This window comes from Limulus polyphemus, unplaced genomic scaffold (assembly GCF_000517525.1).
Source record: "Limulus polyphemus unplaced genomic scaffold, Limulus_polyphemus-2.1.2 Scaffold114, whole genome shotgun sequence".
In the NCBI taxonomy this organism is placed as follows: domain Eukaryota; kingdom Metazoa; phylum Arthropoda; class Merostomata; order Xiphosura; family Limulidae; genus Limulus; species Limulus polyphemus.
The window spans coordinates 312,890-339,123 of record NW_013665724.1 but is presented as its reverse complement, the minus strand read 5'-3'; the positions used below and the strand labels follow the sequence as shown (position 1 = coordinate 339,123).

Genomic DNA, 26,234 nt, shown 5'->3' with positions numbered 1-26,234 from the left:
TAAAGTTAACTACCAACTAACTAAGTAAGAACAAGTAACTTAGTAAGGTAACGTTCGTTTACTTAATTTAAGTTGTTAGTTGTTCGTTAGTGTAGTATAACTTTATTGTAAATATAAGGGTATTTATATATTCTATTACTTTATAAATGTGGTTAACTCCTTTTTTTTTCAATGACTAGAGGCTCTAATGAGGAGCTAGGATATTTATTGTTAGTTTTTATACTTTTGGTTTTAAAACTAATGGATGACATTACTTGTCTTTCTAAGAAGAAGAATGAGAATCAGGTCCTGGCTCTTGTCACTACGTACAGTCCTTTTCAGAATATACCAGAGTACAGCTGAAGATTAGCAACTGAAATGTAGGACATGAAATAATTGGTAATCGTTATCTAATAATAAAATATATTAGAAATTAATTACAAATTACACTTAGTTGATAATAGAGATTAACAACCATGAAAACTCTTGAAATCTGACTGGCACAACTTTGCCATAAATATATAACTGTACTAACCATATCAAATATTACATATATTTATTTTAAAAGGTACCATTTTCAGGGTATGTTGGTTTGGGTTAGTTGTTTCTTTATTATATTATTTTTTAAGTGATATAAATCTAGCTATTCCTTTTCAGCATTTTACTGCAACTACAGACACAAATATTTATTCAAAGTTCTATTTATCTTTCAGGTCACACTATGCTTAGAGCTGACCAATCTTAATTTTTTCTAGTGATAGAATACCACTTGATTGAAAAGAGTTCATTGGTAAGTTGTTCTTTAATGATTTTTTTTCATGATTTAGTCTTTCACTATGATTTTGTTTTTGTTTGCCAGTCTCATATTTTCAAACCTACATTGTTAATGTATAATTCAATGATGTTACTGTAATTTTAGAGAAAGAAATCTTAAAATAACATCAGACTATATATATGGGGTTACATACAAATAATATCAAATCTTATATTGCAAGATAATGTCAGTGAAATGCAGTTTATTGGATGCATTGCATTATAATTGTTATTCTGTGTAGACATAAGGTGTAAGATGTAATCATGCCCCAGCTCAAAAGCTTCAAAAAAGAAGGAATTTTTTACTTTATTTTTCTATTTTCCACATACATGTGCAATGAATTTTTGAAGTAAGAAATGTAAACATTGTAATTAATATATGTTTCAAAATGGTTGTTCAGAAGTCAAAGCAAAAGAATATGCATGTTGTGGTGACTTCGTTTTGTTCTCCTTTGTCTTTCACTTAAGTTTAGCTCCAATACAAATGCACTGCAAGTTTATTGAACATTAGATCAAAAGCATGCAATGAAACTTAGTATATTTTCAAAGATACTTAGCAATGTAATTATCATTATCATTTGTTCAAGCTGTATAGAAAAAGTATATACATGTAACATCACATTTTTTTAGCAGCTTTTACATAACTAATAACACTTATTCAACATTAATTCTTTTATATGATATTTGGCATGGTTATATGAGATACAACTAGTGCATCATATTTGAACTCTTGAAGATTATGACACAAGTATTTCAGAATGGAAAACTCCTTATTCGTAGGATTCTTCTTGACTTCAAGATAATAGATCTGTTTTGCTGCTGTAGTATATGAATATACAGTGGGTGTTTATCATATAGTGTTATAATCTTTATTCTGAATTCATTCTTTGTTTTGAATCTTTTCAGGTTTCATGTAAAATGTGGTCAGCAAAGTTGTTAAGTTGATCTTCTTTCAAGCTTTGCTTTTTTGATATTCTCAAGATCCCTTAAATCGTGACCATTGCTAATTGCAACCTTGGGTAAGAATTTTGTAAAACATACCCTTCAGTGATTGTTTAGTTAATACCTAGAGGTTAAGACCTGAAGTATGTATTCTGAGAATGACTTGTCACATGATAGCATCAGTTGAACTGTATAAATAAGGGTTTCTTCAAAGCAAAGTGAGCCATACAAAATGAACTTGGCTTAAGTAAAGTAAGGTAAATGTATGAAAACTTGTATTCAGCAGTCCCACTAAGTCCTTAGTTTGATGAATGGGTTCAATCAATTTATATTTTGAATGTTTTGTTAAATATCGTTCAATTTGTTTATGATTATGACTTTTTGTCCAGTCTTGTTCTTTCATTTAGCATTGTTAAAGTATTTTTAGTATTAATCCATAATTCTGAAATCATTATTCTTCTCTTTACACAGAACAACTTATTTTCCTTATGAGTTCCCATGATCTGCCAAAGAAATTTGCAAACCACCTGCCTTGTAAAAGCTCATACGTAATATCATGTGAACTTACCCCACTGTAAGATGGTGTAATCCTGCAACAGAACCTTCCACCAATAGGAGTGTGACACAACTCCATGTGTAACAACTTCCTATACATTCTTGCTTGTGAATCCTTATTTTTCAACTCAGCACTGTCGAGAACAGACATGTTTAAGTTTGCTGAGATTTGCCTCTTTTTTATTTTTAACTTTCACTTGATTGAGTTTAGATATACTCAGTATGAATTCACTTGAGTAGAACCCCCAGTGGCACGTGGTATGTCTGCGGACTTATACTGCTAGAAACCAAGTTTCTATACCAGTGTTGAGCAGAGCACAAATAGTTCTTTGTGTGGGTTTTTGCATAATAACAAACAACAACACTTGAGTAGAACAAATGTTATCTCCAGAGAATGACAAAAGGCACCTAAAACGAAATCAACTTGAACAAGGTTCACTATGTATTTTATCTGGGAAGATATATTTAGTTTATTTTCCATAAATTTTATCCAGTAACAGCAATATGTAGAAATCAATACTTCATTATTTCACTAGGTGATTTACCTCATATGCATTTGACATTCTTGGTATGTAAGAAAAGTTTAGAAAAAGATTACTTCTATGACCTCAATGATATTGTCACAGGGTAGGATACAAAACCTCATTCCATAACACTTATAATTATCTTATAACCATTTATGAATTGTATGTTCGTGAATGGACTTCTGGATCGCCCTTTATATTGTTGCATCTGCAAGGTCAAGTGACTAGTATCACGCCACATCCTTCTCGAACCTTCGTGAATTGTCGGGAGACTACTAGATTGGAGTAGTCTTGTATATATAAAACGATCACAAAGTGACGGCAACAATATGTGTGTAATTGAACTGCGGAGGTAATGAGTAAGAATATTGTTGAGCACGTTGAGAAGTTCGTTGTGAGTTATAGCGTTTGTTATAGAGCGACTGTTGAAATTAAGTGTATCGTAAAGTTGTATTCGGAAAGAATAACCCAGTTTTATTTAAGAAAGGACTTGTGTCGCTAAAGTTTCGTCGGAACGAATTTACGGAAAATTAACTAACGAACGGAGACGTAACAATATATTTCATTTTGTAGCTTTTCCAAATAACACTTCATAAACCAAAGCATACTGTTTAGTTGTTTGTTTTAGCGCAAGGTTTACAATTGGCTATCTACTCTCTGTCATCCGCGGAGAATCAAATAGATATATTGGATTAGACAGGAACTTATCATATCTCCGTGATAATGGATAAATGTCTTCATCGAATCAACTAAATAGATGTTCGTATATTTTTTCTTGTACTTAAAGATCGATGTTGTAGTTTTAATTGTTAAAAAGTGTCTTACTAAGAATTGCAATTTGTTTGTAGTTAAGCATAAAGCTACAACATGAATTATCTGTGCTTTGCCTGCCGCGGGTATCGAAACCCCATTTTTAGCGTTATAAGCCTTCAGACATACCGCTGAATCACCGATTTGGGAGGAATGGCGAGCAGTTCCGGGTTCTAATCCTGCAGCAGGTCGTGAACCATGAATTATAGGATTCATAATGCAGGTACACTAACCGTTAAGCCCGGCCCTTGAGTAGATTATTTGAAGTCAAAGTTAATTACGTTGCAAAGAGTATGCTATAAGATAACGCTTCAGTCGTCACTAGCACGAAAGGCATACCTACATTTCTTATCAATGGTTTATTGCAACATTTGAAAATGTTTATGCCTAATACAGTAATACCTTATCCTAAGAGGTAGCATGAATACAAATTACTGTGACCAATAAATCAGTTAATAGATGATCGATGCAATAAATGTGTTAATACCCTAGCGTTTATACAGTACGTAAAATTAATATATTTATCCATAATTTATTTTTCATCTGTCTTATTCAATATAGTGAAGTATGCACTGGAATTACGTTTGTTTTATATTTTATTCTGCTTACAAACACAGTCTATTAGTCTTAACTTCGAGCCTTGAATTTAGTTGCGATTCTAGGAATGATTAAGTGTTATTTATGTTAAACATGTTATACTTATATATTGATTTAATTCCACATAAATTACATTTGCAGAGTTATGTTGATTGTCTCCCCGTTTGTTTTTAACTGGATAACATTAACCTCGTGTTTTTTTTTTAGATAATTAATTAATTATACTACTTGTACTTCAGAAAAATAGCAATAATTGTCTGAAAAACCTGTTCACCATACCGTTATGTGGGAGCAGAATTCAAGATAAAATATACTTATCGAAGAAGTCTTTAGCAAAGAAAACGTGAGATCGTGACAAGAGTTTCATCGCGAACATGTGTGATATAACAGTCTTTGTAACACTCTGTTAGCTTTTCATCACAGTTCTGGTAAAACATCTGTCCCTCGACCTTACACAACAGCTTGCATAGGTAGATAACAGCGACACAATGTGACTTTTAGGCTAACTCAAAAAGTGAAACCCTTTTGTTATAGATTTTTTGTTAACCCTTCCCACCCTCACCAACAAAATAGACTTAGTCCAGCAGCTCGAGGGCTGCGTATCATGCTGCGGTTCGTAGCTCGTGGACCATCAAGCACGCATTTTGTGTGTGTTATTATGTGCGATCATGCTGGAAAAGTTGGCAGTTCCTGCAACTAAAGACACAAATAAATAGTTATGAATTAAGCCTAGTCGAAGGCCTGCATGGAGTTGTTATATTTTCATGATGTATTTGAGCCTAAAGGTAAGATCTTTGCGAGTTATATAATGAGTGATTTTAAAATAATCTTTCTCAGTGTTACACTAATAGTAAAAATAGAATTATATTAGTATTAACGCAGTATTAAGTGGAATTTTTGTGTTTTGTAATATTTCTGGTGTTTGAAATGAAATGAATATCCCAACCTTACAAAGTTAGATTTAACTTTAAGAATACAGAGCTTAGCAACGTGTTAGTTTAGCGAAATATTATATTTTTCCCATACAATAAAACCGTATTGAAAATAATTGGTTGAAATATTACGCGAATGACTAAAATAATTAACAAATAATATTCATAAGAAAGACTTAATCGTACAATATATCATTATTTTTTACCACCACCAACTTTCGTAAACAGGAAATAGATTGGTTAATAAATTTTATCGGACATTTCGTGGAAAATGGTGTTTAATTTTTAAAATTGTTAAGTATTAAGTAAGCCGCTGTGTACTATTAGACTTAAGTGGGTAATATTTATTAAGCTGATTATTCACGTGAAACAGATATTAATATTTTATGACTTTAATTACTATATTGTTACAACTACAAAGTTAAGTAAAAGTGTATATAGTTGTATTTAAAATGTTTTGTTTATAGCTGCAGTCGTTATGAATTGTTATGAATCAGTTTACATTTTTATGTTATTGTAATTTGAAACTAAGATTCAATAGTTTGTGTAATATATATTTGCCTAAACTTGTTTTAAAAAAAGTTGACAAGCGACATCAAAATACGCTAAATGCACACAGAGACCTGTTTATGTCCAGCAGCGTTGTATTCAAAACGTTACGATGATAAAACTAAAATAAAAATTCTGGATTGAAATATTGACAACGTTCTGGATTAGAAAGTTAAAAAGCACTAAACTTAAATTCACATGTGCTTGGATTGTTTATATAGCATTGGAATAGTGCAACCTCCAATGTCAAACTATTAATTATTACTTAAAAAACAAACAGTAAGTAAAAAAAATCAAGTGTGTTATCTTACTTGCAAGTTTATAACTCATGCAATTAAATTCACGTGATTACAAATTGCAAATGTGTATATATATATATATACTGTCACAGTTTCTTCTCAAAACGGATTCTAATTGAATAATTGGTGTGGATATCAATAATGCTGTTCTTGAATATATTATAAAGATTGCAAGTACTAAAGCTATATGTAATTAAAACATTTTAATTTCATTATTTGACGTTTAGCTTTTTTTTTAGAACAGCCGAGCTACCTAATAGGCCGTGTTTTTGTGTTTGTTCTGTTTTGAAATGTGTTAATACTGAGAATTTAAAAAGGGTAATAAAACAGGATGCCCTATATGTAAAAAAAGATTCAGATAGCTCTTTTTTTTTTATTCACATACTAAAGATTCTTTTCATCATCACTATCACGACAATAGGAAAATGTAAGTGACTGTATTATGTTCATTAATGTCTTTCTTATTTTAGATACTAATATATAACTGACTTCGGGAACCATATCATGTGCTTGGTTTTAAAACCAAAATGAAAATGGTGGACTTTTTAGAAACTGATTTATCTTGCAAGCAGCCTAGCATCAAAAAAAACTTTCAACAATATTTGATGCTGACTATGTAGACAATATATGTATTTACATATATCAAATCAAAGAAATACAGGCCTCTTATAACGGTGATTTGTATAAAATATTAATGGAGTTTTTTTTTTAATCCTTATCAATCGTCAATAAAGCAACCTAAAATAATTTAGGTATGTTAGAGCTCGTGCCTAAATCATTATTCGAATATCTTAATCACGAACTTTACTATCGAAAATAATGTTCAGAAAGTTTATTCACGATCAAAAGTCAAATGTTAGAAATTACATACACATTTATTAAGCTATTCATTTACATGAATACAATACAGTGGTGTGGATATGTATAACTATAGATATATCAATGTCTATTAGTCACAAAAATACAGATATAATTCGAAGTTTTATCTGGGATCACCTACGTTCAATTTGGGACATGATGATGGGTAAAACAAAATACGTGGCCTAGCTAGCTAATGAATGAATATTTGCTGTAAAATTCTTATCAATGCTATATGTGTAGCTACCAGTTTGGACGCCAATTTTGATTTCATTGCTTTAATTCGCACGCTCAATCCTTTTTTGGCCGCCCCTTTTTTTCACACCTAAGGAGTTTTTGATTAGATATCATGACTTTTTGTCAATACACCCCAACAAACCACAGAAAGTAATAAAGTGACACTCGAAATAGTAACCAACATTAGCTTTAGGATCGCAACCCTATTATTCAGAATAGGCATATACCTTACAGAACCAACCAGATTATTTACAATATAGGTAGTAGTTTTTCCTCTCTGAAACAATGTTAATAACTTCCTTTATAGTAACGCCATGGAATATACATTAACAGTTTCTTGTCATCACCCTCGTGCACTCGGTACAGCCGTATCAAGTAATATTATTTATGCTAATTGCTTAAACTGATATCACGTGACGCTAAACGCTCTTTAATTAGAATAATTTCATAAAACTTAGCAAATTTGTGCTTAAAAGTTGGCAATGAATAACGAATAATAACCTTCCACCTGTATGGTTCTTTTGAAAACTTGAGCTAGAAACTGCTAATCTAGTTTGCTTGGCCTAACCAATACTTATGTATTTACACGTCCTTTCACCCTATAGTTTTGCTGCTCTAAATCAGCCATCTTTAATCCGAATGACAAGAAACTAAAAATGGTTCATTTTTACTCTTAGTTGAAGCTGTAGTAAAAATTTCAGACCGATAACTCGCGTGAATTTTTGTGTAGGCGTGCACAAAACGCTTAGTCAAATATGAGCAGTGTTTGTTCAATAACTTTGCACATGTGACTTATATTTTAGCCCAAATTAAAAAAAATCCATAAAAGTTAAGTATGTTTTTCTGTCAAATAAAGTTTCCGTACTTTTGATGCGAAAACAAAAAAAGGAAGAAATTCAATCAAACTTATAGATTTTATATGACATGTATTTCGTAATGGATTGTCTTGAAATTTAGTATATGAAGTAAGGATCCAGTAAAGCACATCCACTGAAAAAAATAGGTTGTATCAATGTTCAATAATATTCTGTTATGACTTAAAGGTTACTTTGAGAGTCAGCTAATCTGCGTTATAACAATCGTTCTTACTCTGGTGAAAAAGGAAAAAAATCTTTAGCATACATCAATACACACGGCAGTGTGTCGTGCGGCCAAAACAACTTGCAGGACACACTGTGTGTTATTACCAGGAGTGATACCTTAGCAAATTTATATTTCTGTAGCTCAGACTGTGGTAATCCAAACTATTGCATAATCTTTCAATACTAGTAATAAACGACTTTATAACACCAAATTTATTTTTATTTTTTAACTGGACACTCAATGTTTCGCTTTATAACTTCTTCAGGAACGTTTCACTAAAACATAGAGTGTAACTGACACTTTGATAAAGTTTCAAAAAGAAAAAAAAAGTGTTACAGTATAAGCGTGTGTTATTTAACATCAACAATCAGTCAGTTATAAAGGTTTATCTGATTGTGGCTTTGTAATGACATGGTGATTTAAGATGGTATTTAATTTTACTTAGAAGATTTTTCTAAGAATATTCTTATAAGCTAATTTTTTCTTTAAATTTTATCTATAAAGCACTAGCTATACAATAGAAATTTTTGTTTTGTTGTAAATGTTTTCTTACAGTGTCGCGGTTTAATATTTATAAAATATAACGAGTCATTGATTGAAAGTTGGTTGAAACCTAACGCCAGTTTCTATTTAATTATATGTTATTCTTGTCTGTCGGTATCACGTTGTGTATCTGAGTGAACAAGATTGTAAGGTTTCTTGTTAAAATGTTTGTTATGTTTATTTGAGTGCTGCTATTTTTTGCTTGATGTTTTACTTGGCAGATGTAAATTAATTGATTTTGGGCAAACTAACTGTTAGAAATGAAATATTGTTTAAAATTATCGAATGAAAAACAAACGATCTTTATTCAACAACAATTTTAAAATTCGAAACACTAATGAACTTATTGCATTAATAAAATATTGTAGCATAAAGTGTATGTTTTCACACACATGCACAAAAACAACAAACTTACTCCCACATTAAAAATATATAAAGTACCATCGGGGTATTCTGTGACATTTATCTAGATGTACTAATGAGAACTGATTTTGCCCAAAACATTAGTAGTCAGTATTCGTGGAATCACTTAAAGGTGTGGTATATAATGCTTTTTATTTCAGAACAAAAATACACATTTGGAAATAAAATAAATAGAGGTAACAAACCCAAGTGTAATGATGTTTTCCACAACAATTCAAAAGCACTTATTTGATCAAGTTTTTGTTGTTGTTTTTCTTCTGACCACTGAAAATAAATACATCTGGAAGTGCTTAATAATAAAACTGGTAAAGCGTTATCGTAAATAAATAGTCAGTTATTAATGTGTTATGATTAAAACATCATTAGATTATAAGGTATAGAGTAAAATGCAACGGAACATTTCAGCATCACTTGTATGATCTTAAAGAATAAACTCGTGTGAAAGTTCTTTACGAATTATTCAAGCTGCTCATTCTCCAATGAGCGAGATTAATAATACTATTGTTAGTAGACGAGGAAGTCTATTGTTGAAGGGTGCAGGAAGAGGAAGAGTGAGGGGTTCAATAAAACGCGGGAAAGTGGATGCATGGGAGACTACTTTGTATTTGACAAAATAATGTTTGCAAACCTTACAGTTGTCAGCGCTGTTTCGAATAATGCAAAGTTATATAAAAAGGGCATAACGTTACCCCATTTATTTTTCTCTCTCACTCTCTCGTTTTTGAGCGAAGCTCTAGTCAATCGAGGAAGAGACTAAAAGATTCTGTAAAGCAGAAATTACATAAAACAGAAATTTAAAGATTAGACGATAGACACATTGTTTAGGTTTGAAACTAAAGGCATTGGCCTGTTGAAGGTCATAGAATCTATGCTTTAAAAAAACTGGCTGGTTGAACTAAATATTTTTCAAGAAGTCTGATTCAGCTTTATCAGGCTTAGTCAATATTGTTTATTGATTTAATTATGTACACATTATAAGTTCTTTTGAAACACACAACAACGGAATTTTAAATAGGATAAATTTCAAACAGCTAAAGAAAAAGCTTAATTAAATTGATAATCCACACTACAATGGTAGCTGTTTAAATAATCCAGATAACATCACCGATTATCAGTTCAATAACATAACAAAGAAAGTTTTAGCTAGTAGCTTGTATCATTTGCACTGCAATCTACAGAACTGCATCTAGTGAATTATTTTACCTCTTTTGAGACTATTTTACATCAGACACAAGACAAAGAAATTTGAGCCAAATTAGTACTCTGTCAGCAGCATTGTTCTTACTGCTATCCATAACTACAAACAACACAAACGAAATCTACTCAGTAAATTTTTTGTTTGTTTGTTTTGAATTTCGCGCAAAGCTACACGAGGGCTATCTGCGCTAGACGTCCCTAAGACTAGAGGGAAGGCAGCTAGTCATCACCACCCACCGCCAACTCTTTTACCAACGAATAGTGGGATTGATCGTCACATTATAACACCCCTACGGCAGAAAGGGCGAGTATGTTTGGTGTGAAGGGGATACTCGGTAAATAAAACGTAATAAGGATACGATCATTACTAAGCCTGACAAAGGTAATAATGTTGACAGGGTTAACTATATAATAAAGTAGAACACGTTCTCGATGATCCCACTAAGTTCTAGAAACTAAACAAAGACCCCATTTCCACTAGGGAAGTCAAGTTACAAAAGTTCTTATTGAAGTTTAAAAAAATAACTTTATTTTTAAATGTTATTCATAATGATCTGCATCCTACGGGCTATCATCTTGATATTCTTTATGGACTACTGAAAACCCATAAAGCAAATATCCCCCTGAGACTTTTTGTGTCCACCACTGGTACTTTTAATTAAAAATAACTACTTCAACTCTTTAAAGAATTTCTCTTCTTCAGAATCTACAGTACATGACAGTTTTAGTGTTTTCTAAACAAATTAGAGAAACTACCTTTCATGACTGTTTTCATGGCAAGCCTTGTTGTGGAATATTTATTCACAAATATTGCTCTAGGGGAAACAATTGATCTAGAAACAAACCTTATATATCATAGTATTGACTAAAGTATTCCAAAATGTATCTTTAAAAACTGTTAGAATTTGGTACAAAGGCTTTCCACTTTGTTTTTAAAAATGCAATCTCTGATCAGGCAGACGGTGTGGCTATTGGCTCTTGACTTGTCCCAAGACTAGCAAACTTATTCCTTTCTCACCATGAAAGGCAATTGTTGACCAATTGTACAAACTAAATCAAACCTTTATATTGCTCAAGATATGTTTTGTATTATTTCAAAATAAGGGGCAGGCTAATTGATTTTAACATACGAAAACAAACATCCTAGCATTAGGTTCTCCGTTGATTTTGAGAATAATTTCATACTCATTTCAAGACATTATAGTTCAGCAAACTGCTTCAAAGCTTTGATGTTAATCACTTTCATAAGCAAACTTATATATAGGTTTTTATTATAACTATGAAAGTTTTATATCGGAAATGTTTAAATATAACCTTATCAAGATTTGTAGTACATTAACTTACTTTAAACATGAGTAACCAAACATTATTCTGGTTCTTGATAAGAATGGTTTTTCCTATTACATTAAAAAAGTTTAGCATTGACCAAAGCACTGGCTCTGCCTCATTCAACTATAGTGCACAGTCCAGGTAGCGTAGTGCAGACCCTAATTCCACCCACAGGGAGGCAACCGGCCGGAAGCAACCACTTTCATTTTTTTCTTTATCATTATTAATTATTATGTATCATTTAAAAGAAATCTAATTAATGGAAAACAAGTACTCAAATTAAACGAGTATTTTAACATTATTACTTCTACGTCTATTATACGTTGGAGGAGTTAGGCACAATGGGCTGTGTCCAACGGGGTGTCTTGGGAGGGAGCAGACCTTCATTAAATAACTTTACCCCCTCCTCTTCCACTGGAATATCGGGATTTTGTCTTAAGATTTAAATTCTCTCTACATTGTGACTCCAACTGATATAAAAGTTAATTTTTTGGACGTGCGGGGTAGTCTTAATCGAAAGGAATATTTCCAATCATATAAGAACTAGAGGTGGGTTTAATTGTAGATTGAAACAGCTCAAACCGCCGCAAAACTTTGCAAAGATAACCTGACGTGATTTTAGCTTTTTAAAAATTAAAAAGAATAGATAGACACATCTAGCCTATTACTTTTGTATTTAATACCACTTGACCCCTTCTGCCTTCCCCTCCAAAAAAAAAAAGATCCTAGAAACGTCACTATAGCTCAAGCTTCTGCTCTTTCAGTAACATCCTCAAGGCTTTTAGCCGGGGCATAGCGGCTCATAGAACGGCTCTAAGTTTTTTGTTTTTTAAGTACAAACCTTTAGCTCATAGCTCCGCCATCTCTTGGCCGATTTGAGATCTAATTACTGTTTGGGACTCGGGAGGTCAAACCATTTCGATTGGTGTATTTGACCACGAACAAGGTCTCGTAGATTAATTTACTCCAATCCTGCCTAAAATAATTTCAATTTGAGGGTAGGCTGGTAGAGATCCTGATGAATAATAAAATTGAAACGGGTATACGCGCGCCCCACGCTTGGTATTGTTGGCGCACAGAAATATAGCTAATAAAAAGGAAAAAAAAAGGAATCTTAGATTAATTTATTCTAATCCTGCCTAAAAGAATATCAAGTGCCGCGACTATTGAGGATTCCCCCATGTTCTAGTGATAATGCGTAATTCAAATTGATTTAAGTTGCATCTATCCACCTTTTAAATGACAAGGGAAATTACCAAACTTTTCGCGTCCTCCAGTGGGTAAGAGGAAAGCTTAAGGTCTTTCGATGCTAAATCCGAGATTCTTTTCTCACAGATAATCCATTGTGTAGCTTTGTACAACAACAACAAAATTCCTTGTATTTTTTTTCTTCTTTTCCATCACAAAATGTGTAGTTTCTTTGCAGAAAAGAAAAGTAGATTATGCTACAGTGTCATTCACGAATATTCTCTCTTCTTCACCGAAGCTACACATTTTATGAGGAAAAGAAAACTTCACAATCAATTTAACAGTTAGTACGTTGAAGAGTTAAGAATAATTAATTGTGAAAGGATAGTCACACATTATTCAAATACCCAAGGTATTTTGTTAAAAATATGAAACTCTATAACCCCGAGTGCTTTCGAAAAGTAGACCTTTTTTCATTAGGGGCAAACTGTTGAAGAGAGGTCTATTTTTCGAAAATAGTCGGATATAAATGTTTCTGATTATAATTGATTTTGTTTTTAACCTACATCAGAAGCGTTGCTAGGCACTGGCACACGGGGCTCGTGCTCCGATTCTTTTTGACAGTGCCCCGAATCTCCAGTTGGTGTCTTCAAAAATTAGAATAGAAATCCGTGACCAATAACATACTGAAACGCCGAAAATTCCCGCGCCTATGAGCCCGAATCGTTTAAGAACCTAGCGACGTGTTTTGCTAACAAAGTACCTTAAGCTGTTAGTGATAAGTAAAAGACTTTAAATCAAACCCTGCTAACAGAATTCACAGCTTTTCAAATTCATATGCTATGATACACATTAAATTTTGTATATTACACATTAAATATTAATATATTATACGCTAAATATTACATGAAATATACATTTAATATTTAAAAATTTAGTAATAGACCTAAATCACGCTTTCGCCATTAAGACTTCAAATCGAGGCTTATCACTGCTAGTGCTAACAACAACATGACCCATTGTTCGGTGCCGAATTGCAGCAACCACTGGTGTTCTAAAGAAAAACAAGTGTCAATCGATACAAAAAAACGTATCTTTCCACCAATTCCCTTCAAATAGAGACTTTCGGAAGAAATGGATCGTGGCTGTTAAGCGAGATGAAGGCCCGTCTTTCAAGGTAAAGTAGTCGTATATGAGCGATAACTAGGGACTTGTGGCTTCGCTATAATTATAAATGTTTTCAGTGTTTACATAGATATAATGCAAAACAAAAATATATATTTAGTTTGTAATTTATGCTTGTTTGAAAGTATTCATTAAATTAAATGTATTAAACTGAGCCTGTTTGACTAGATTTATAATAAACGATATATAAGTCTCTCCCTATGTATTAATTCTGGGACAATGGCAATGTGTGGTTTTATATATAGACCAAAAATACATGCAATTAAATTTGTTTCACTAGATGTAGTTATTTGATGTGTGCCTTTGTAAAATTGGTCTTGAAGGACTGTGATTGCATGGATCTATACTTGTGTATCTTAGATCTAAGTTTTATTCTGATACACTAATTTAATAGACCTAGGCCTTCTATTATTCAAGCAATAAAGGTACAGGTGGCTTATAACATAGGGCTTAATGGCTGATTCTCAAATGTTTAAACCGGTTTAATTGTATTTTAAAAACATCATAGATCTGACTTTAATGTGCATATATATATAAGCAACAAGCGATGTAGGCCTATTTAATTTAGAAATTTTAGATGATTATGTATACGACAATTATTGTTGACATCTAAGTCACCGTGGTTACCGGTACGCATTAGGCTACATGCATAGAAAAGTTAGTCAACCTAACGTGACAGGTTTTTATGTAAAACTAGCGTATAGCCCGTCAAAAATGACGAGGCAAGTAATACCACCCCTACACCATAGTGTACCCTAACCTCACATTTCATAGCTAACTGAAATAAATAAATTTTGCGAAATCAAACTTGACCAACAAAGAGGCAGAAAAGTGCAGTCGAGGTAGTCAAACGTCGGTAAATTCTTTTGTGAGCCAAAATTAAGATCATTCATGAAATGAATTCGTGGCGCATTCATAGAATAGTTATTGGTAGAAATCGGTTAGATTAACACTTCTAATATATAGAAAAGCCGGTACGTTTTGGTAACACTGCTCCAACAATGGCTTTTATGTCATGTTGCTAAGCAATAAAAGTATAGCCTAATATTGTTGATAATCTGTGTACTGAAAGTATAAAATGAAATGTATAGACAACAATACTGGAAAAATATTTGATTTCTTAATTTAGTCTCCGTTGATTAAAGAGGTTTTTTTATTAAAAAATGTTGGTGATATAACAGAAAATAGCTTAATTCAGAAACGATTTATAATTAAAATTGAATCGATATTTTCATTTTCATGATAAATTTTATGCACTTGGCTCTAGGCTAGGTGATCCTATACTACGTCTTTACTTTAGGCTTATTATATCATCACTCACTACATTTATAAGGTTTCACGGCACACACACCCTTACAGACCCCTTTCACCCTCTTCACTAAAATCGTAATGGGCAGACAGTAATCGAACTATTCTATCAGGATAAATGCATTTTGGCTTTTATGACTCCTCCTTTTTCGAGAAATCAAGCGTGACGTAACACACACTTGCTTTTATATAGGTTAAATTATACACGGACTTTTCGAGAAATCAAGAGTGACGTGACACACACTGGCTTTTATATATGTTAGATTATACATGGACTTTTTCTACGTTAAAATACTTCTATTTGCGAGCTTTCGGACCTCTTACCGGAGCATTCATCGGGCAACAATGTACTGAGCACTAAAAATTCGTTTAGCTGTGGAACACTGCTTTAAAATAGATATCTAGGCAACAGTCGTAACATTAACTGACATCTGGTATTAAAATTATTAAACATATAGAATTAGGATGGATATAGAAGATAAATCGATTGCTTCAATATAATAAATATAAAGAAAATACAATTATAGGTATTATACAGAGAAATATAAATTAATTTTTCATACTTAAAATAATAAAATTCAAACACCTAAAGTATTTTAGACAAAAGTAAGAAACCCTATAACTCGAGTGCTTTCCAAAAGTACTTTTCTTAATTAGGGGCAAACTTTTGAAGAAATATCTACTTTTCGAAAATTTTCGGTTTATAGAATTTTTTTTTCTGATTTTTTTTAACCTGTTATATATCATAACACCAAAGGGAGAAAAATCAAAGACGCTGTTGTCATCCAAGCACAAGACTATGGACCACCAGTGGGTGTTTATAGAAAAAATGGGCAAGAATTACTTAATACTGCATGGACTATATTTATCAAAGACGTAAAACATATTATTTGTCGTGGTTTCTTTCATTTTACAATGTATTATTTGAAGTATGAAAAATTCCTTTATTTTTATTTCTCTATATAATACCTATAATTGTATTTACCTTATATTTATTATATTGAAGCAATCGATTTATCTTCTATATTCATCATCATTCTATATGTTAAATAACTTACCTGATATCCGTTATTGTTACAATTGTTGCTTATATACCTATTTTAAAGCAATATTTCACAGTTAAATGAATTTTTAGTGCTCATTACATTGTTGCCCGATGGAGGCTCCGGTAAGAGGGCTAAAAGCTCGCAAATAAAAGTATTTTAACGTAGAAAAAAAGTTCGTGTATAAGTCTATATATTAACATCGTATCTAGTTTCAACATTGTTTCAATGATTGTCGAGCCGATCGGTAATGATGGCTATGGAACTTACCTTCAACTTCGTTTATAACGGCTTTTTTGTTTGGCGATTAAGCCCTTGATAATAACTGCGGGAAATACAAGTACAACGATTAAGTTTGTGCCAAAGGTCACTCTTAGCGGTTTTATTCATACCGGTCGCAGTGTTTACGGTAACACTGCAGCAGGTCCAGCCTCTTTTTGAGCTAGTGACATTGAGATTGAATAAGGCTATTGTTCAGTAGGTCTGTTTCGTAAAGTAACTACTGCCCTGAAAAGCTAAAAATACAAAATGTGGAAGTATGTACCTGCATCGCTAAGCCTAATGCTACCACCTTAGGCCTAGCTTATCTACAGCAATAATAATCTAAACTTGGTAAAAATATCATGAATTACCCAATAAAGATTCTAATGATAAATGAATAAAATATTTATCCGTGCCCCACACTATGTATTGTTGTTAACTGCTTACTTTTCTGGCTTTAGTAATGATAAAATAACAGATAAATAGTTTTATCTCTTCAGTTTTAGGCCTGGATAACATTTATCAATATATAAGCGTATGAACTGTACATTTTAATTTAGATTGTACAATATACCCAATTTGAATTTTTTAAGCTCAATTATTCTGAAGGTAATGACTGCAACTGAAGTCTTACAAGTTAAAAAGTTTAGTTATAATCTTCCATAACAGTCTGCAAAGGCCTAAAGCAAATACCTTCCTCAGGCTTATACGATAAATCACCGTGACGTCCCGGTACTCACTCCATTTGGTAGGCAGAAACTGGAAGTACCTATAGTAGATTTGTGTGCTTGAAAGTGCCTGTCTTCTGTGAATTTTTTAAATAATGCTAGTAATGAAATAATAAACCTACTTTTTCAATATATACCTGAATGTTAATATTATATAAATTGTATTATACCATTATATCATAACATATAAAATACTTTGAAACTGACAATTAAAAATATTTCTGCACACTGGCCTCTCTGGTGTTTATAATCTTCCTCAGTAGATGGGTTTTTAAAGTAAACTATTTGTATGTATATAAATGTTTACTCTGACAAACATGTGCAGTGTGCCGTAAAAAAAAAAAAAAGACTCCCTGTTTTTTGTTGACGAACACCCAGGCCTCATTGGGTTTGTCGGTCAGTTGCTGAGTGGGGTAGCTTTGGCTTTCATAATGTGCACCAGCAAATCTGACTTTACAGCATGATATGAGGTATTGCAAAAGCAGCTAGTTCCTTGCACCAATGAGCGTGAATATTTCTTATGGCGCATGCGTAAAATACGTTTTACGAAGTCGAAGAACATCGGAGAGAGTTAAGACAATTGCAATTTGTAAATAGAATGTAATATTTAAGTTATCTTTAATGTGTTATTCATACTTCGTTTTAATAAATTACATATTTATACTAATTCACTAAACTTCATAGTGATTAGTTCTTATGTGATTTATGGATGGTCAGTTTTTTTTTATCTATTAAGTTTTATCTATAAGCTTAACGTTAGACATTTTAAAATTTAGGAGAAAAAAACCATTGTAAAGCGAGCCTCTGAAGAAGCCGTGACGATAAATTGTTAGGCCTAACATTTAAAAAAATAATGTCTGGAAATATTAGGCGTTTTCTACTAAATTTTGAAAGTGTCTTTCACACTCCAGTTGACTTTACAAACATTAAAAACAACGTTAGACAACAGGCTAGGCGACACACAGTGTCTTATTCAGAACTTGTAAGCACTGAACGGCCTTGTCCTGTTATGTACTGCACCAGCTGTACATGACAGCTTACAAAACAGTTGTAAGAGTGGTGAATTATAGGTCTTTGCGCTAGACAGATAAAGTATTTCAAGATCGTGGCTTTTGGATAAATAATTATATGTCCCTAGAACTGGTATTTGGTCTCTTCTTGAGATTGTTCTAACTTTCGGTCATAGCAAAAGGGTAACGAACTGGAACCCATCTGTCCACAATGGTTAAATTAAGGTCATGGTCGGATCAAGATTGCTTTCATAATTAGATCTGGCTGACTCCATTACGGAGCCTAGTATATTCAAACACCCATGAAAAGAAAAAAGAATAAAACTATGCAGGGCAGTTAATAAGTAGAAATGTCGATAGGTGACGCTGTTTTGCCTATCAATGTGAGTGACGCATCAGAATGCTGAAATGTAAATATTTAACATCGATCGCTCGCATATTGTTCATCGTTTATTTTTTATTCATTGTTGTTATTATTCCGTGTCAGACCATGCGATCGAGTAGTTCAAGTCCATTTCGTCCCTCATCTTGGCTTTCTCAGAACCTTCGTTAAGTTAAATAAGAAGTTGCTCAATCTTTACTCTTGCTGCCTCGTTGCATGGTTTCTTGTGTTTCGCTTCGCAACAAATCTAAAATATTGGAGAAGTCTAGGAGTAATAATTCTTTTTTTTTAACTCAGACTTTTGTTTCTAAAGAAATAATACCTGTGCCAGAAATAGGATTCGAACCCATATCTTCTATTTAAAGGTGATGTAGATAAGTTACGTCTGTCTCGTTTCTGAATGGTCATTTGAATATATAGGTACCCCAAAATTATTTTCCTGTCACGATTGATGATCTGACCAGCAAATCATGCTCATTAATGATGTCCTGGTCTCAGAATGTAATGTACCTTCCACTGTGAAACATATTAACATTTGTTGCTATTGGTAACGAAAGACATTGACATTTCTGAACGATTTTAACGACCCTATGCCATATGGTTTGATATATCGTTGATTCTGGTTTATAGTCAGGAAACGGGTCCTCTATATAAGCAAATTGTTATGGAGATTTCTCAAAAGAAAAAAAACACGAAGTCATTAACTTTTTTATTGCCATCGTACTTTATAAACACTGTGACAATGGAGTCTTTTAAAATTGGCATTGTTTCAAACTTTCGCGCAAAGTAACACAAGGATTTTCTGCGTATAGCTGTCCTAAATTTTGAACTATAACCTAGAGGGAAGGCAGCAGCATCCACCACCAACTCTTCCTTGATCGAATAGTAGGGGGCGTAACCATCATTGTTATAGCACACATTCGGCTCAGAGTACATAGTAATGTTTTAGCAACAAGGGATTCACAGTATAGGCACCTAAACCGTTACACCACGTCTCTCATAGAAAAACTCGCATTAAATTAGTTTATTTTCTTTGTTTGCATGGATCCATAAAATATTACCTTTCACGAAATACTTGTGTATAAATATATGTGTGTGTGTGTTAGTAGGCTCTAGGGAAGTAGATATGATTACTCTAATATTCTAAAAAAGTCTAAAATTTCCACTATCTTCTGATTTTATTCTTATATATAAACACTTGACTTTCATGTCAATCACTTTTATTTGGAAAAAGATCCCCATCGATTCTTTACTTCTGGCTATGCCCCTGGTAAGTTCTATGAATTTCTCTTTATCTATATATGCAATTATATGTCTTAATATATATATATATATCGCCATAATACAAGGAGAGAGACTGGAGAGATTGCTGCTTCATCCTTCCTTTGTATATACTACAGTAACCCAATACCAGTGTAATTAAGCAAAACAAACTTTGTAGCTTAGAAATCGGTAACTTCCGATTATTTTTAGCTTATTGATCGATATATTAAATAGGACCCTTTTACATATAATACTAAATTGAAGTCCATTTTTAATGTTTTACGGTAATTAGTTTCATACGAACGCAAAACCTGGAATGTTTTGACTAATTAAAGAAAATGTTTATTCCAAGCTTAACAGACATATGGTTAACTACCTTCAAATTGAAAGTGGATACTAAATTTGCTGAAGAGGTCTTGTATTTCTCTAGGCAGTAAAAGAATATGCCTCCGCAGACCAAAATATTGTGTTGTTAGCAGTTTTACCTTTATATATACATATATTAAAACACCACAATACTTAATATTCTTTGTTTAACCTTCTATATTATTTCCTTGTATTTTCTGGCTTCATTTGGTCAATATATTATTTCCTTGTATTTTCTGGCTTCATTTGGTCAACATTCTAATCGGTTTCGTGAACTGAAAGGTTACTTCTCAGGATAAAATTTTGCAGGGAATAAAAACTTTCAGATATAGTTTTTAAACTAGAAATAAAAAATATTAACTAAAATACACATGTCTCAAAACTATACACATAAAATACAATAGTTATGTAAATTATATTCATTAAATGTATTTAAAAACGTTCAAACTTATAAAAACTTGTAAATTTTGTACAGCTTTCTGTTTAACAACAAACAGGCAAACCTTTATCATTTTTATTTAGATTAAAACTTTATCTTATACTTTCTTCTATTAGGAAAACAGTTTATTTTCATAACATCTAAAAATTTAATAGAAAAATATATATTACTCACTTTCTGTGACTCCTAGTAATACTTGTAATTGTTGCACATTGCACACTAATCTTACTCAAGTAATTTTACTTCTGTCATAAACCTAAAATAATGAAAGAACCATACTTTCACATTATATATTTGGGGTATATAATATAAAATATTAATGTTTGAAAATAATTTCGCAAACTTTTGTTCATGATACATTCATTAAAACGTGTGCTGGAATATAGCAGGCTTTTTCGAGAAATCTAACGTGGAACATGTGTCACTTTATCTTCAATCTCAAATTATCTACTTCACCAACATAGAATGCACCACAATTTACACATTCTCAAAGATATATTATTTTTCTGGAATAACAATTAAATAAATTATTAATGAAAAACAAATCATCTCTATTCTTTTTCTTTGTTGTTTTTGTAGTTTTAATATAACCTAAAATTCCTTCTTTCACAACTGGAAAAAAATCTTCCTTGGGAAAAATATCTTTCCAATTGTTTTTAGCAATGCCAAAATCTCGTAATAATATAACATTCTCCGGACACTCACACTGAATTCAAAAATGTTTTATCCCTATTGATCTATTGACTATCGTTTATTCTTTGAAAACTAAATTATATATATATTTCTTTCAAGATTTGCTGGAACTTTTAATTTTATGTGTTTGAGATGATTACTAAAATAGTACTTTGGGGTTTTTAAAAATAGCAGTTACAATTTCATTTTTTGGTGAAACACCAGCGCATCTAAAAGACAAAAATTAGTCTTATCAATTTCAAAGGTAAACTTAATCACCTTATTTATCGAATTCTCTAAACTCCAATATACTTAATATCTTGAGTAGCTTTCCATATTACAAAACAATTGTTTAGAAATATTTAAAATTTATGTTTAATTAAACTAAAATTGTCTTCATAATAATTATGTAATATATTTATTAACTTTACTTCAAAAAATCCCACAGTAATACTAGCATAAGTTGGAGGGAATTTTGTACCCATTGCTGTACCAGAATTTTGGTGGAAGATTTGTTCTTCATAGGTATAAAAACAGCTTATAAGAATAATTCAAAATCCTTTAAGATAAAACCTTTATTAAACCTAGGATGAATTAATTCCTTGCTTTGATTCTAGAAAAACGTCCACAGTTTTAAGCCCAAAATCATGTTTAACACTTGATTGTTTGTTTGTTTGTTTGTAATTAAGCACAAAGCTACGCAATGGGCTATCTGTGCTCTGCCCACCACGGTATCGAAACCCGCATTCTAGCGTTGTAAGTCCGCAGACATACCGCTGTGCCACTGGGGGGCTTAACACTTGAAAACGAAGCTATTCCGTGAAAAAATAACTTGATTTTTTTTTCAGATTGTTTGGGAATTTTTCAATAAATTCAAAATTATCCCTACTAATACTCGGAATATGAGATTAATCATGTTTTAATAATACGTCCAGACAATAACTTACAGGTACTGTAATTTTTGATTACCTTCAACAATACGTGTTTCCGAAATACTAGGAGGTTTTCCAATGTGAATCTATTTGCTTCTTATTTTAAACAATATTTCATTAATCTATTTATAATTACATAAACGTAACCCATTTATGATGTTAGAAAAACACGTAGGTTCAAGAAGTCTTGATAGAAATGCATTCCCAGTTTGCCCCTGAAGAAGAAAGGTCCACCTTTCGAAATCGCTTGGGTTAGTGTTCTTATTTATTTCTATCAAAGTAAACCATTTCTGAAATACTCAAAATAAAATATTTTCCGTTTTTTTATTTATTAATCTCATCTTAACGTATTTAACAAAATTCGCTCACTAATTTGTTCTCGAATAGACTTTACGCATCTCAATTTATGTAAACCACCCATTTCTTGGTAAACCCTTACATCATATAAATATTTCTAAATTATCTCTATTATAAAATTGTTGGGTCATAATTACCTTTGTAGTTTATTTCTATCTGCTTTTGAAATAATCACTAAGTTTCTTATCTGATTTCTTTTCTCTAAAATTCAAATTATCTTTCCCCAGTTTTTCAGTAACGGGTTGTTTATTTTAGAGCAAAGCCGCATTGAGCTAACTGCTGTGACTATCGCGGGGAATCGATCCCCAAATTTTAGGAGTGTAAGTCCGTAAATTTACCGCTATCCCACCGGCGGACTTCAGTAATAAAATACAGTTATTTGTTGTTGTTTTGACAAATTAACTCCACTTCAGAATTTATCTCTATTATAGGTTTAAAATCCGATTTTCCTTTTATGGTAATCTCTAGGCCACGCTCTTACCGTTGTTAATGTGGGCTTCAATAATGATAGTAATTATTCCAAGTCGCTGATTTCTTATGTGAATATTACAAAGTTAGAGTTTGTGTTTTTGCTTCGTATTTATTCCCCGGTGGTTCAGCGAAAAGTTAACAGACTACAACACCAAATGTCGTGGTTCGAGTACCTTGATGGACAAAGGACAAGTATCGCATTGTGTAATTTTTTGCTAAAACAAAATACTAGTATTCAACTGACGATTTTGATGCCTTCTAGTGACGACTTAATATAGTTTAATGTAAGCATGTGTTATTAAGTAGATATGGGTGCAAAATTTTTGGATTTTGATTACCATTAAAATAATATTGTTGTATTTGTACCTGTAATTTTCCTTAGTGTTCCCTGGTGGTATTTGGAGAAAGTAGGTGTGTTTGTTTAGTCACTGTTTAATACGGGCTAAGCATGTTCATTGCATTGATAATTGGTTTGGCTTTAGATCTGTCGGTTTAGCATTCGTGTCTCATTACTGAAAAAAATATAGTGCTCAGCATTTTCGGCCCATGTTGCGTGACCCCCAGTGGCACAGCGGTATGTCTGTGGACTTACAACGCTAGAATCCGGGTTTCGATACCCGTAATGGGCGGAGCACAGATAGCACATTTTGTAGCTTTGTGCTTAATTACAAACAAACAAACCGTGTTGCGTTTTAAAGGTGAAGGAAGTTCAACTCCCAATATTCGTTGGCGGTGGGTGCTATTGACTTGTTGCCTTCCTTCTAGTTTATTAATTCAAAATTAGGGACAGCTATCACGAATAGCCCTTGAATAGCTTTACATGAATATCTATAAAAAGCAAACACTCCTTTTAATGTTTCGCTCATGTGCAAATTTCGTCATCAACAAATGCAGGTCTGTCTACCTTAATTTTTAGATTTGTTCTATTCTGCAATAGGTCACTGACCTTTAGCATTCTTGTTTCTTTTGCTCACTATAGTAAAACACTAACAAAAGCACATAAACGTAATAGACTACTCAGGTCCACTAAATTTACCTAAAGGTTTCATAACAATTATCAAAATTAAAATTATTACTTAATGCCTTAAGTGAAAATTTGATAAACTATTTCCCATCTGCTTTATTTTTCCTCTTCCGCATATTGTCCTTGTAAAAAAATTGCATAACTACAACAAGCCATTGTTTAGATATAACGATTTGAATAAAGATTTGTTTCAGGTTCGCACTTGGGTATGTTGTTTGTTTGTTTTAGTGCAAAGCTACATAATAGGCTATATGCACTCTTGCCACCGCGAAGAATCGAACCCCGGATTTTAGCGTTGCAAGTTAGCAATCTTACTGTATATACACACACAAATGGAAACTTAGGCGCTGTGGGTGTCTTCAGCATGTTGAACGGATATGTGAAGAATCGCATAAAATAGATACAAGTAAAGAAAAACTTTTCAAAAAAGGATGTAAGTGTAGGGATGGCTAATATCAATCCTTCAAAAAAAAATCCCTACATTTACTTCCTTTCTTGAAAAGTTTTTTTTTTACTTGGTTTTTTATGTAGTGTTTCAATAGACACAGGAAGGTTGTATTTGTTCCAACTGTAATATTTATTATTTATCTATTAGTGGCTTGTAATTCCTGTTTCACTCTGTAGTTAAGCTTTTTAAAAGAACAAAATATTCTGTAAGAAAGCTAACTTCAAGGGGGCGATGATAACATCGTTTACACTAGAATTATGTTTTTGTTGTTTTAATTACTACTAGTTATTAATAATACTTATAAAAGCGGATACTCCATTTGAAAATGTTACCTCAGTGAAATTGGTTTTGGTTTTTGAGTTATGTAATAAAGAAGCAGAAGAAAAATGAACAAGAAATTCAGACTTTTTGCTATGATGTTTACAGACATTCCGAGAACTTGTGACTTAGTCATTACATAGATATTTTTATAAAAGGAAACACTGTATATTATTGTAAAGTTCTAATGACCTATTGAGAAGATATTTAAAATACCATTACGATGAACAATCCGAGCCATCCCTACATTGGCAGTGCTGCCACCTACCTGATAAAGACTAGAAACGTTATTTGTAATTAGTGTGACACTTTGTTTTGTTATTAAGCACAACACTACTTAACTAGCTATCTGTGCTGTGCCCATCACAGGTATCGAAACTCGGTTTTTAGCGTTTTAAGCCCTCGGACTTACCGCTGAGCCACTAGGGGATTAGTGCAAAACATTAAAAATAATTGCAGGGTTTGATTCTCAGAGATATTATTCAGGGCTTTGGGGAGGGGGATCCCATCGTAACGAGAAAAAAAAAGAGAGGAAGTTATATGATAACGTAAAATAAAAAAGTGAAGATGCTGAATTATAAACAGTAATTGAGTTCTACTTGTACACGAATATTCGCTGTAGGTGTGTTTAAGATCTGAACTTTCATGTACCATCAAAATCATCAAGTTCATGTCATCTTGACAGTGATCACGTAGCCCGATATAGCTGTTAAGCCTTTGGTATCAGATAGTGGAGGGTGCTTCTGCATGAATGAACAAGGGTGCAATACTTTAAAAAAAATCATTACATTAATTTACTTTTACCTTTGACACTAATTGTTACATTTTTTAAAATATTTTATACACTATGATTGTTACATTTTTTAAAATATTTTATACACTATGATTGTTACATTTTTTATTTTTTAAACTATAAGTATTACATTTTCTTCCAGTATAACTGCTGCATGCTTTACTAATATTATTGAGTGGTTTTGGAGTAGTTGTTTGTACGTTGGCTTCCAATCTGCATGTCGCAGGTGCGAATATGCTCGCCCTTTCAGCCGTGGGTACGTTATAATATGATGTCAATCCCACTTTCATTGGTAAGAGTAGTACCAAGACTTGGCGGGGAGTAGTATTGACCATCAGCCTTCCTTCTAGTATCTCTACTTCTATATTAGAGACGG

At 32.4% G+C, this 26,234-nt stretch overlaps 1 protein-coding gene and 1 long non-coding RNA gene across 2 annotated transcripts in view; both read left to right on the top strand.

Annotated features, from left to right (window-relative positions):
- The first annotated feature begins 287 nt into the window (after positions 1–287).
- Positions 288–2,624, top strand: LOC111089162. Its single transcript, XR_002613484.1, has 4 exons — positions 288–378; positions 693–769; positions 1,699–1,811; positions 2,206–2,624. It is a non-coding gene; the product is annotated as an uncharacterized LOC111089162 (long non-coding RNA).
- Positions 2,625–12,864: 10,240 nt separating this feature from the next.
- Positions 12,865–26,234, top strand: part of LOC106471630 — a 192,708-nt gene continuing 179,338 nt past the window's right edge. The window contains exons 1-2 of the mRNA XM_022401203.1: positions 12,865–12,868; positions 13,899–14,035. Of these exons, the coding sequence (XP_022256911.1) occupies positions 12,865–12,868; positions 13,899–14,035 (141 nt within the window). The remainder of the gene's footprint in view (positions 12,869–13,898; positions 14,036–26,234) is intronic.